We start from the raw sequence: 12,550 nt of genomic DNA, 5'->3' as shown, positions 1-12,550 counted from the left end.
TGAAGGTTTTCCCGCACATGTGCGATGAGCCCTTGCTCGTAAGAGGCAAACGCATTGACACGCTCGAGCTGCTCGGCCGGTGTTGACGCCACCAGGTTCTGCAGGGTGTCCATCCCGAACATGTCAGCCATCTTCCGAACCGACTCGAACTGTGAGTCGTTCAGATCGGATAAGTCGTTCCTATCCATGGCACGAACTTCAGAGAGGTTCAGGCAGTCTACCCACGTTGGCGTGGATTTACTACAAGTTCTACCAAGTGTGACGGGCTCACACAGCACCTTGCGCTAGAGGAAGTTGGCTTCCGAGAATATACACACGCTCAGTGAGCGACAGTTCACAAGTCCCTTTTTGCCTAAGGGAGCGGAGTGACCAATTTAAGGTAAATTGTAAACTGAATATATGTATAGGTAGGCTAAGCTTGCGTTAAATAAACAAAATATGAGTCACCTATAGAAAAGCAATGTCATCAGCCAATGGTTGGCTCCGGACGACCCTGGTACCATGTACCAGATATCCCGAAGTGTGACATGTCACACTTCATGTAACTAGGGTTACACTGGGGGGGCTACGTTCCCCGTTACAGTTGCAGTCTCACGCTCGGAACGGAACGTGGCCTCTCGTCTCATGTGGAACGCCTGGACGCCCGATTGGATGTTGCTGGGTGTTCGCCAAGAAGCGTGACGGGAACGGCCAAGTCATTAGTTCAAGGCACGCCTGGTAGCGGAGGAATTCAAGAAGAAGTTTGGAATAGACTTCTTTTAGACATAATCTTTTGTTGCAAACTGAATCCGATTCGTGTGGTGCTAGCGGTATATGTAACATACGGCTTCATAAGAGCAGCCTGAACAGTATCATAGTGAACGTGGTCTACAGGGACGTCCCGCTCGGGTTGGAGAACGCTGAAGGTATGAAGTGCAAACTGGATAAGGCAATCTACGGTTTGAAATAGCTTGCGAGCGTGTGGAATAAGACATTTCATCGCGTGTTCATTCGGAGCGGCTACAAGTGCCGTGGTGCCGACCAATGTGTCTACGTGAAGCGTTTCAGGAAGGGCTTCGTGTACCTGTGCTTGTACGTGGACAACATGATTATTGCGGCGAAGACACGAGAGAAGATCCGTTAAGTCAAGGACGCACTGAAGAATGCCTTCCGGATGAAGGAACTTGACGAGGCCAAATTCATCCTGGGTATGGAAATCAACCACGACACGTCACCTGGAACGCTTATGAGCAAGCAAACTTGGTATATCAACGACGTTGTAGAACGCTTCAATCAGCAGAGCCCTAAGGATGCGGAGAGCCTGTGCGCATCAAGCTTGACGTTCTCGAAGGATATGGCACCTATGACGGAAGTGGAACTCCTCGAGATGTAGTCAAAGCCTTGCCGTTCCTTGGTCAGACGTCTAATGTACATCACGACATGCACTCGGCCGGATATTACGTACGGGGTGACACAGCTGCCCGGTATTCTCCAGGGCCCAGGGCGACAGCACTGGAAGGCAGTAGCTCGAGTTCTTCGCTACCTGAAGACAACGCGTGAGCACGGTATTGTTTACCAAGGCCGTTCCGTGAATGCCTTGGCTCAAGCGTACACCGACGCGGACTGGGGCTCCAACATCGACGACAGACCTTCCGTTCACGGTGTCAGGGTTATGAACGGGAACGCACTGGTGGTGTGCAAATCGAAGTACCAGAGGACGGTTGCACTCAGCTCGGCGGGAGCAGAGTACATGGCTATGAACCTGTGCACCCAAGAGGTGCTGTGGACACGTACGATGCTTAAGGACATGGGTGGGAGAAACGCAGATATACGAGGACAACCAAAGTTCAATTGCACTAAGAAGGCGCGTCGGATACCACGCAAGGACCTCATCCGGTACCACTTCACTCCTGAGAGCGTTGAACGCGGAACGGCCAAGGTGGACTATGTCGACATGAAGTTCCAACTGGCCGACATGCAGACGAAGGCACTTATGACGAAGGTCCTGGCATGCCAGTGCGATGCGATCGGTATTAAGGACCAGGCTACCGTGCAGTAGCGGTGCGTGAAAAAGTTGCAGTTGCACCGGCTCTACACGGTTTAGCGTACCCGTTGGAACGGATATCGTACCGTTCCACGATTGGCTGGAACTGCTTCTAAAAAGCCATTGGGTAATCTCATGCTGGAACGCTATGATTGGATGAAGGCACATGGCATTCCTGTCCACGCCACACTAACGAGAAGACAACAAGAGGAACAAAAGATAGATAGTGTTTAGATAGACATGTTGGACAGTTTTGGTAAGCACAAATTTACTCACTTCGGCATTTGCCTCTTACTCAACAAGCCCCAAACAAATATTACCAGAACGCGATTAGTGAAGTTCAGTCGTCGCAAATCACCGTGGAACGGGACGCTTGCGCTGATCAACGGTAGCGAGCTATAGACGTTCGGGGCAATAAATAGTAATCCCGGTCGACACAAGTAGCAATATTAATAATATAAAGTCAAATGTATTAAGTCAACTCGTGGTTTCCAGGCAAAGTTTACGACTGACCAAACGCACCTCACCAACAATGTCGAGCTCTGTTTAGTCGAACAGCACGTCACCACGTCCTTGGGTACGCTATTGCCGGTAAAGTACCTCCCTTCGCTTCGCTGTCCGTCGCATATGTTGCAGTATTGCCGTAGTCAGTGTCGTCCAACCCATGGACCTTGTCCATCGCTGTAACGACAGGCAGTACCTCGGCCAAAGCCGCATCTTAGACGATGTATTCAACTAGTAGTGTTGCTCCCTCTCCACACTTCACGTACATGCGACAGGGTCAGGCCCCCAATTCGGACAACGGAAATCGACAATGTCAGAGCTGATTCGGGCGATCCGACGACCGCTCATCCTCTTGACGTGCGACTTCTAGCTGATCGCAGGTCACTCCAGAGGGGGAACGGGAACCGTTCCCAAGATGGTTGCCACCGTTCTCACTCGGGACATCCTCCCTGACAGAATCTCGACGCCCTCGCCGAGCTCGCCTAGAAAAGTATTCCTTATCCGAATCCCTCATATTAGCACGCAAAGCCCGTCAATCAGCTTGTATCCCAGTCTGCGTGCGGACTTGCTGTCGAGGCGTCTCCACAGAACCTCCATCCGCTCCCCAGAATGCTCCGCTAAGACGGTTCAGCTTGCTCTCGTTCCTCCATGTCACGGCTCCAACAGTCGTAGCAGACCTGGGCCACAGCAAGCGGCGAACGTCCTTCCGACGTATACTCATACCGTCGAGTAGTATAGCCTCACAGTTAGCGAGGACCCACCTAACTCCACGACGCCCCCATTACTCGCAAACGTGTAATCCATCGTCACCGTTAAGATCACTACCCCAGGCCACCCTAGACAAACACCTTCGACGATTTCGTACAGGAACAGCACACCGTAGAAAGTAGCGTAGACGATCAGCGTCACCACGGTCCACCAGACAGCTACAACAAACCACGTATGAGCCCACGTTCTTTGGAGCCCAGCACCTGAACCGTACCAATACTTCACTGTCGTCTTCCACGTCAACGTCACCGCCTCAGGTAAGAACACGCACCAGTACGCATGCAAGGCGTCGAACCATTTGTACAGTAGACGCCCTTGACCGTCAAAGTGTTCTTTCCTCGCAGCGAGCACCACCATAGGAGAAGCCAGTACGGCTTCATACGCCTTCCACCATTTCGTCCTCCAGACCTGGTCTTGTACGGCAGGACTGCGCACAAAAAGCTGCAATAGCGCGTTATACAAAGTTTTAACATCTTAGCCCACTTGTATATGAGGTAACCGCCCAAAGAGAAAAGTCGCAGGACCATACCTCTGAGAGGTTCGGTGACGGTCCAAGCCAAGATACCCCCCCCCCCCCCCAGCGAACAACACCCACGCATGCCTGAGGTCCAGTCCCACTCCGAAACTACATGTCGACACGACAGCGTCTTGACTCCACGCCACACCACCTCTCACCTAATCCATCGCCCAATCTCGACAATCGAAGAATGAGTCCATCACCTCCAAGGACCAACCGTTCTCCATCGCCACTAACGGTCAGTCCAATTCACTTGGCTCCGCACCAGCCAAGGGACCGTCCCTTGGTCAAGTCACCTCATCTCACCATCAAAACTGTGGCTTCACGTCGTTAACCACCATGTCTGTCATTATTACTGCAGCTCCCTGTCGCATCGCAGGAGGCAGACATCTTAAAGGTAATTCCGCAAGTTGCACTCAAGCCCCCCACGTAGCCATGACCAAGTCATCGAAGAAGTCCGGGACGACCCCAACGGTCGAAGACCAACACCGCTCTCGCCTCGACGACGAAGACAGGACGGCTGACGACGCCATCCCTCTGCACTTCATGAATGAGTTGTGGCGCCGCCTCCGAGCCGTTCTGGCTACCAACAGCCACTCCGTCGGGCTCGACGCCCTTGACCGACAGGTCCTCCGGCCCTTCGCTAACGACACTTTTCAGGCTCCGTTGGTGAGTGCTGTCGTATTTTTGCCTTCCCCAGAAAGCATATCCGACGGCCAGGTCCGAGCGCACGCCGTCTTCCAAGCACCGGTCACCCAAACTCGTTCCTGCTCGCGTACACCTCTCAAGCCACCCCAGCTAAGAAACAGCGTACGTCCAAGCAGGCAAAAGCCAAGCTTCGCTTCTCGTTCGATCTACCGGCCGGCGTAGACACCACCATGAGCGCGGCCTGGAGCGCCTCGTGAAGAGCTTGGAGGGACAGGGTAAGACGCCGTCTCTTATGGCCTTCCCGTGGAAGGGCTACCGCGTCTGGTACGACCCCAAGCACCACCCCGAGCTCCACCGGAAGCACTCGCACTTCTGGATGCGTTTTTGGCTTTAGCTCCTACTTCGCGCGCTGTATCCGCCGCCTGACAACGCTGCCGCTCACCGCAAGTTGAAGGCAAGCGCGCTTTAAGCTCGTCTGAAATTGTTGAGCGCCTTCTTCGAAGGGATGGGCTACTACGGGATGCTGACGGCGTTTAAAGAGACCCTCCGACAATCTTAAGTGGTTCGGAGACAGGCCTGCCAAGCACACTAGTGGAGCTAGCGACGACTCCAAATCTCCAGCCCAAGAAGACCTCGGGGTCCTGTTCAAGCGTCACCGCCGTCGGTACGGTCAAATTATCGCCAGCACCCTCGATTCCTTCGAGGTGGACAGCAGCGGCTACCGTTCCATCCCTGAACTTCTCGAGACGAGTCAAGCGATAGACCCTACGCGCCTCAAGAACCTGCGACGTTCGGACAAGGCCCTGGCTCGCGTCGCTCTGAACGTTTCTGGCAGGAAACCTCCGAAAGAGAGCTGGGTCGGCAACCGCAACCGTGGCCCGTGGAAGAAGCTTCTCTCTGACCGATCTCTCCGTGTGACTCAAGCCGAAGTCGCCACGCTGACGGCAGGCAAACCCGTGATAGTGCACAATGCTCGACCGTTCCAGACGTCCGAACAAGAGGATGACGATTCTGACTTCGAAGAAAACGGAGAGTTGACAGCCCTGCAACCCTCCCCGCCTGTCAAGTATCAGCCTTCACGTTCTCCCACTAAGCATCTAGCGTACTACCTGGGACTCTCATCCGACGAAGAAGCCCAGGAGCAAGAAGAGGGCCACCCAGGCAACGAGCACGACGACGAAGAAATCAATTAAAAAGGCCCAATAAGACACCAACGAAGACGCCGACGACCAAGATGACGAGGAAGACGACGAAGAGGCCGCAGGAAACCCCTCTTCTACCGATAACGGAGTGGCGTCCGACGCAGGTGACAAGCCAAGCAAGACCTCAAAGCTGTCGTCGGCTTCTCCCGACTCTCTAACTCCCAAGTGACGAGGTTACCATTGCTGAGAGGAAAGATTTAATGTTTCTCTATTTCGTTCTCGTAAGTCTGATCGTTCCGTCCATATCCCCAAATAATAAAATACTCACCAACACGCACCACCACCCTACTTCCGAGTGTCCGTCCTAATCTCCACAGAGTAGCCGTTCTTTGCTGACTCGAAAACTTCACCACTTCACTTATACGATAAGTAACACGTTCTTGTCGACTTCCGCATTAGTGTCGGCCAACCGAGTATTTGTTCGCAGCTCAGGCAACCCATTTTTCTTTCTTTCGTCGTCTTCATAAGACATCACTAACCGGGCATAAGCCAGCATCAAAACCGTTTTGTAGCCGGAAGGTCTCGGAATTCGCAGCTAGAGCCAAGGTTTCGACGGCACGGCTCACAATCCGTTTTGCCACCACTTCCAGTAAAGGCGTTTCGACTCCTGTTAATATCATGTCTTCTCGACCAACCGTTAACCGTTCCACAAAACGTGTAGGCGGGAGGTCGGATTCATCCAGGGGTCCATTACTACTTCCTACTTCGGTCTCCTCAGCGCCAGGCGGTACTTCATCCAGGAACGGTCGAGTCTATTTACCTCGATACGTTTTGAGTCTGTTCACATTCACGGTTACCAGCTTGTCGAAATGAGTGGAAATTACAACCTTGCTAGGGTTCTCCCCGACTTTGCTAGAGACTCAGTAAGGACCATGCCACGAGAAAGCGAGTTTCTTCGTCCTCGTTTCACCTCTCCTAGCCCTGAAAATCTGGTACACCCAAGCGGGATCTCCGGCTTCGCTCGTCGTCTCCACTTGATCCTCCGGCCGCCTAGCGTGCCTGTTTTGAGCCTTCAAAAGCTGACGTTTCACTAAGTGGCGAGAGTCACGCATCGAACGGTACAGTTCCCTTAGATACTGGGCCACTTCGTTACTCTTCCATTTCGTTCCGAGGCTCAGAAAAGCTACGTCGAGTGGTAACGCGGGGTCCCGTCCTTACAAAGGGAAGAATGGGGAGTCTCTTAGCGCTTTCTGGTAGGCGGTACGGTAGGCAAACAACACTCGTGGCAGGTAGACATCCCAATCGTTCTGAGCTTCACTCACGTGCATCCTCAGCACCCCTATGCGAGGACAGCTGAGCCGTCCCACAAGCCCTTGGGTTTGTGGATGATACGCTGCACCGTACCGTTTATTGATACCGAGCGTCTGGTAAAAGCACTGTGCCACGTCCGACGTGAAGGTCGAGCCGCTGTCACTCAACAGCCGGGACGGAAGCCCGTGTCGAGCGACGACGCCATTCACCATCACATCTACAAAAGTCACAGAGTCTAGCCGTTTCACCGCGAACGCCTCGGCCCACCTTATAAAGTAGTCTACGAAAACCTGAATATAACGGTTTCCACCTTCTGTCACAGGTAATGGTCCGATATCATCCACGACTAGCAAGTCGAACGTCCCCTCAGTCCAACCACTGGCATCCTTTGCATTACTCCTCCGCTCCACGGTCGAGAACCTTTCCCACTGCCACCCTTATTGCATTCTCACAAACACTCGGTCACATCCTTACGCCAGCCAGGTCAGTATGCCTGCCGTCTAACCTTTTCCGTCGTTTTAGTCAATCCTAAATGAGACATGATATCCACGTTACAGAGTGAAGGATCATCGTCACATAAGAAGGAGGTACCACTAGCACCGCAATAGTACGAACCGACTCGCGCTGGTAAGTTGACAAACCGACGCAACAGACCGTCCTACATCACATACCAAAACTCCATCCGCACTACGCGAGCTCGAAGGAAATGATCTAACGGAAGAGCACCATCCAACAGGAACGTTACTAGCGCTTTCATCCGAGACACATACTTCTGTTCGTTCTTAAACTGCTCGACGTCTTTCCGTAGGAGACTCGGGAACCACTTCGGCGGTCCCGCTCTCCTTGTCTTTCGAATCCGTTCCCGTCACTGGATTCTCCGGTTCCGTCCCTAACTCAGGCTCCGCGGGACTTTCGACCGGATCCCCGACTGAGCCTAGGCCATCTAAGCTCTCTTTCGCTGGGTTTAGAAGGTCGGTCATGCGTAATACGTTCAATTGCTTCGGCTCCAGGCGCGACAGACCGGCTACAAGCCCCATCACCGTCCCAGTCTTGGGATGTACGTTAAACGGTAGATTGGACAATTCCGTGGCCCACCGTGCCAATTTCGCGTTCGTAGTACGGTTTCCAGGTCTAAAGATTAGCAGGTTAGAGCCGAATGATCAGTGTACAAGTCGAACTCTCTCTTGTCCAAGTAACATCGACAATTTCTTGTCGATCATACAACTCCCCAGCACTCGGTCACCGAGATTCCATCTTGCTTGTTGATCCAGTTCTTCTGAGACCCTGTCAACAATTTACTAGCGTACGCCACTACACGGTCTCGACCGTCTACTTCCTGCATCATGACGGCTCGAACGGCGTATCGCGACGATTCGACGTAAAGAATGAAACGTCTCTTGTAATCCGGGTAGACTAAAAGCGGAGGCTTCATCAACCCTCGCTTGAGCTGGCGAAATACCACCTATTCCACGCAAATGGAGCATCTTTAACCTTTAACTCTTCCAGGGACGCCGAAATTGAGGCGGTTTCCTGTAACGACGGAAATAGCAAATTGTCACTAATGCCGTGCAGCAAAACTGTCGCGAGGAAGAGACGCAGAGAGAAGAAGAGAAATTTGGATTGAACAAGAATTGGTAATTGAGTCTATCGACGATGGTCGAGAGAGAAGTGTTTAGTGATGAAGAAGAAGAGAGAGTCTTCGACCGTTGTCTTGAAGGTGGCGTGGAGGAGCAGCTTGTGTCGGTTCCGGCTGCTGTGGAACGGTTGGAGCGGGGTGCGAGAGTGAGAGTCTCGCAGGATCCACGTAGTGAAGTGGAGCAGACGCCTGGTAGAAGTGACGGAGGTGTGAAGTTGCGAGGAGTGGCGACTATTAGTATGAGCTCGGAGACGGACGTGCTGTGTGAGCCGTACTCCGACCAGTTCAATGAAACTAAGGAAGATGAGAGAGGCCGGACTAATGCCGACGTCGATATCAAGACGGAGGTCAAGGAAAGTCTCAGATGAAGAGAGAGGTCGTGGCAGGTGTCGCTGCGCGCAGCGAGGGCCCCTACACGACGGATGGATATGACGGCGAGTACTACGACGCTCAAGAGGCGTACGATTCGGGGTACGACGCTAAGTATGAGCAGGAAGAGGTAGTGAAGAGTGAGCGAAACCAAGTGGGTTCATTTCCCGGTTCTCTGGACCGGACGTTCGACGGTCTGATCGTCCCTCGTTCAGGGTAGAGTTGGAATGCTCAGCGTGAAGAAAGTGGCGTCGGAGGTCTCCGTGGTGGCTACGGTCCGGAAATGGCTGACGAGACCCCGGTGCCTACGAGGTCGGTGAGTCGCCCTCGCCCTAGCGGTGTTAGTTTTGCGACTTCTTCGTCTAGTATAATGCCGAGTACCCACTAGGCCACCGGTTCAGAGAGTGAGTACGATGCCTGCAAGCAGGGCTACTACTGTGACGAAAAATGGTGGGCCAGCGCCCAGTCGAACGGTTCCCGCTCACTCTGTGACTCGACACTCGACAGAGTGTGATGTCTCCGTTCCCAGCCCTGAGGACGGCCGATCCGTTTCAGCTGTTGCAGTCGGTTTCGAACGCCATGATGGTGGTGCCGGTGTTCTACTTGAACACGGCTACGGCTGAGAAGGCACGTGATTTCTGGGGGCTCTTTGAGGCTCACACGGAGGGCCTTCCCGACCGGCCCAGGTTGTTGGTGTTTCGACAGAGGCTGAAAGGTCGAGAAGCTGAGCGATGGTGGGGCAACTCGAGCATTCGAACGTTCTCCACACTGAAGGTTCGGTTCCATAACCAGTTCCTAAGACGTACGGCCGACGAACTGTGGGAACGGCTCGAGATTACAAGACGTGAGAAAGGTGAGTCTGGGGAGGAATAGGTCGACTGAGTGTCCGAGCTGTGTGAGTCGTTTTGCTACCCGAATCCTCAGATGCGTTGCCAGTTGTTTCGCCGTTGTCTGAGGAACAAACGCATGCTGGCGACCCTGGATGCAAGCCCTGCCTCGGACATTCCTGAAGCGTGTGAGTGGCTGATGTTCAAGGATATGCACCGTCCTCTTGAGGAAGCGACGAATTCTCGGACGAAGCTTTATCTAAGAAGGACCGGGACACGCCTATGTCGGCCTCCGTGGATGCGTTGGCACAACATATGAAGAGTTTTATGCAGCAGCAGCAATAGTGGCAGCAACAATTGGCGCAGAATTAATGGAGCGCACCTCAGTCCCCTCGTGACCGTAGTCGTGTGCTGTCTGCTGTCCCGACAACCGTTCCTGCCACTAACGGACAACCCTAGCCGGAAGGCCTTCGAACGCGCGGCATTCGGATGTGTGATTCAGTCGAACCCAGGATGGGGCTCCTGTTTGTGGCCGTTGAAACTTCCATGGCCATGGTCGTGTCAAAGGCAAACAAGCGACCACGACGTGCAAAAATTGCGGTGATTTGGGCCATGTCCAGGTCAAGTGCAAAGCTCGTAGAACCTACAGTGGTAATCAAGGCGGGGGGGGGAAGGGTACGGTCCTCGACCGTCCCGGGATGTTAATTCTGCAGCGATTCTCGTCATAACATAGCCGGATGTTCTCTGATCGGAACTCTGCGCTCGATGGTGCCGCCGGATGCCAGCTCTGGGCAGATGCCGAGTCAACCTGCTTCTCGTCGATGAGGGGGCGACAGGAGAGACAAGGGGGAGCCATTCCTTCCTCTAATCTAGGTGATGGCTCAAGAGACGGTGGTGGGGCCGAGCAAGAAGGAGAACGCCTGCTGCCGTCGAGGTAGACGAGGTTGAGGAAGCCGGAGAGGGATGGGGCGACGATGTGACGGCTGTGCATGCTGTGGTAGATCGTGGAATACCTACAGACAGTGATACGGTCGAGACCGCTGCAGACGCTGAGAGATTCGTCGTAAAGCGGAAGATTACGAAGGTTTGTGGGACTACTGAAATGTTCGTTGCGGAAACGATGGCAGAGCAGGTGTTTGAGCCTGTGGAGCAGACGAGGATGTCACTGCAGAGAACGATAGTACGGATTGTGCGGTCGCGGTGACTAAAGAAAAACTCCGTGTGGACGGAGAAGGGTCTCACTTAAGCGTTGTCTACTACATTCGCCGTGAGGACTGAGCCGACGAGCCAGAACCAAGGAGTCTCGTTCCCTCGACTGCGTCATAAACCCCGTTTGGATGCGGAACCTCCTCTTAAGTCTGCGCTGAAGCAACTGTGGGCTCCGGCTGCTGGCTGGAGGCCATCAGAAGACGCGGAAATTGGAGTGGGGGAGACTGTGTTCGCTGCTTGGACGCTGAAGGATGACCCCGAGAAAACGGTCGTCAAGGGGTAGTGTAAGAAGTAGTCGAAGAGGCGGTCGAGGGAGAAGCTGCGTCCGTCCCTGACCTTGATGAGGTCGTCTGTGACTTGAATAAGGCCGACGGAACTCCGGAGGCTACGTACTCTCGTCTCTTTTCGGACCTGGAAATAGAAGCGATGGAAATAGGTGGCCCCGGTGAAGAAGAAACAGTTAAAGTAGACGTAGCTACAGAGAAGGAAGAGTACGACAAGGAGCTGGAAGAGCGGTTAGGCTGGAACTCAAGCTTTAGATGAAGGTGAACCAGAAGCTACTAAAGATCCGTCATTGGAGGACATAGCGAAGTACTTGGGAGTACCTGAGGAAGTACAAGAGTGAGTGAGTGAGCCCAGTGCGAGTAGGTTGAACTGACCTGAGTACTGACTGAAGTGGTTCTACGAGACGCTTGAATGTTCGGCTGAAGCTAAAAGTGCTAGCCGCGACTTCCGTTCATCATCGGAAGGTTCCGGTCAGAGCTGAACGGCTTCTACGATATGTTTGTGGAGTCATCGACGAAGCCTGGTCGAACGGAGATGCTGTACTTTGAGCTCGACACGAGTAATGGTCCCCCGATCAAGCAGCAGCCGTACCGTGTGTCATTAGCTGAGGGAGAAGTGATGGAGGCTGAAATTCTGCAGTACTTGGAGAACAAACTCATTCGTCCTTTGAACAGGCCGTGGGCTAGTCCGGTTCTGATGATAAGCAAGCCGGACGGATGAATCAGGTTTTGTATCGACTACCGAAGGCTGAACGCGGTGACCGTGAAAGATTGTTATCTCATGCCTTTGTTCGATGATATCCTCGACGTACTAGGGAATGCAAAATTGTTTTCGAATATGGACATTGCGTCTAGCCACTGGAATGCTCCCATGGACAAGGCTAGTATACATAAACCGGTTTTTACGTTCAAGTATGGTCTGTACGAGTGGATATTGATGCGTTTTGGTCTTTGTAACGCTGTACCCGTGTTTGATCGGTTGATGGAGACAGTCTTAGTGGACTTAAAGTGGTATTTGCTTAGGCTACCTGGATGACTGTGTAATCTTCAGCAAGGACTTTCCGACTCATTTAGTGCGTGTGAGGCAAGTGCTCACGAGGTTCCGTCAAGCCGGTCTCAAGTTGAAGATCAAAAAGTATCACTGGGGTCGTAGCCAAGTCGCTTTCCTGGGGAACATAGTGACTCCTACGGGGATCCTACCTCATCCAGGACGACTTGTGTCGATTATTCTGACAGGGACTAAAGTCTGTTCCCATACGTGTTTCTTCGTGCAACCTTCCATAGTAAAATAAGCAAACTTAAGCGCGATGAC

The 12,550-nt window shown here is 53.1% G+C and overlaps 2 protein-coding genes across 2 annotated transcripts; one reads left to right on the top strand and one right to left on the bottom strand.

Moving 5' to 3' along the window:
* Window positions 1-2,908: 2,908 nt before the first annotated feature.
* PITG_14303 (uncharacterized protein) lies at window positions 2,909-3,675 on the bottom strand (the record flags this gene model as incomplete). Its single annotated transcript, XM_002898755.1, has 3 exons — window positions 2,909-3,009; window positions 3,289-3,453; window positions 3,567-3,675. 3 exons carry the CDS (start codon window positions 3,673-3,675, stop codon window positions 2,909-2,911), a joined length of 375 nt encoding a protein of 124 aa, XP_002898801.1.
* A 5,822-nt stretch (window positions 3,676-9,497) lies between these two features.
* On the top strand, window positions 9,498-10,143 carry PITG_14302 (uncharacterized protein; the record flags this gene model as incomplete). Its single annotated transcript, XM_002898754.1, has 4 exons — window positions 9,498-9,736; window positions 9,802-9,811; window positions 9,855-9,963; window positions 10,091-10,143. The coding sequence occupies 4 exons, from the start codon at window positions 9,498-9,500 to the stop codon at window positions 10,141-10,143; spliced, it is 411 nt and encodes a 136-aa protein (XP_002898800.1).
* Window positions 10,144-12,550: the final 2,407 nt, after the last annotated feature.

This window comes from Phytophthora infestans, genomic scaffold (assembly GCF_000142945.1).
Source record: "Phytophthora infestans T30-4 supercont1.34 genomic scaffold, whole genome shotgun sequence".
NCBI lineage: Eukaryota > Oomycota > Peronosporomycetes > Peronosporales > Peronosporaceae > Phytophthora > Phytophthora infestans.
The sequence above is the reverse complement of the archived record's forward strand: the minus strand, read 5'-3'. Positions and strand labels throughout refer to the sequence as shown.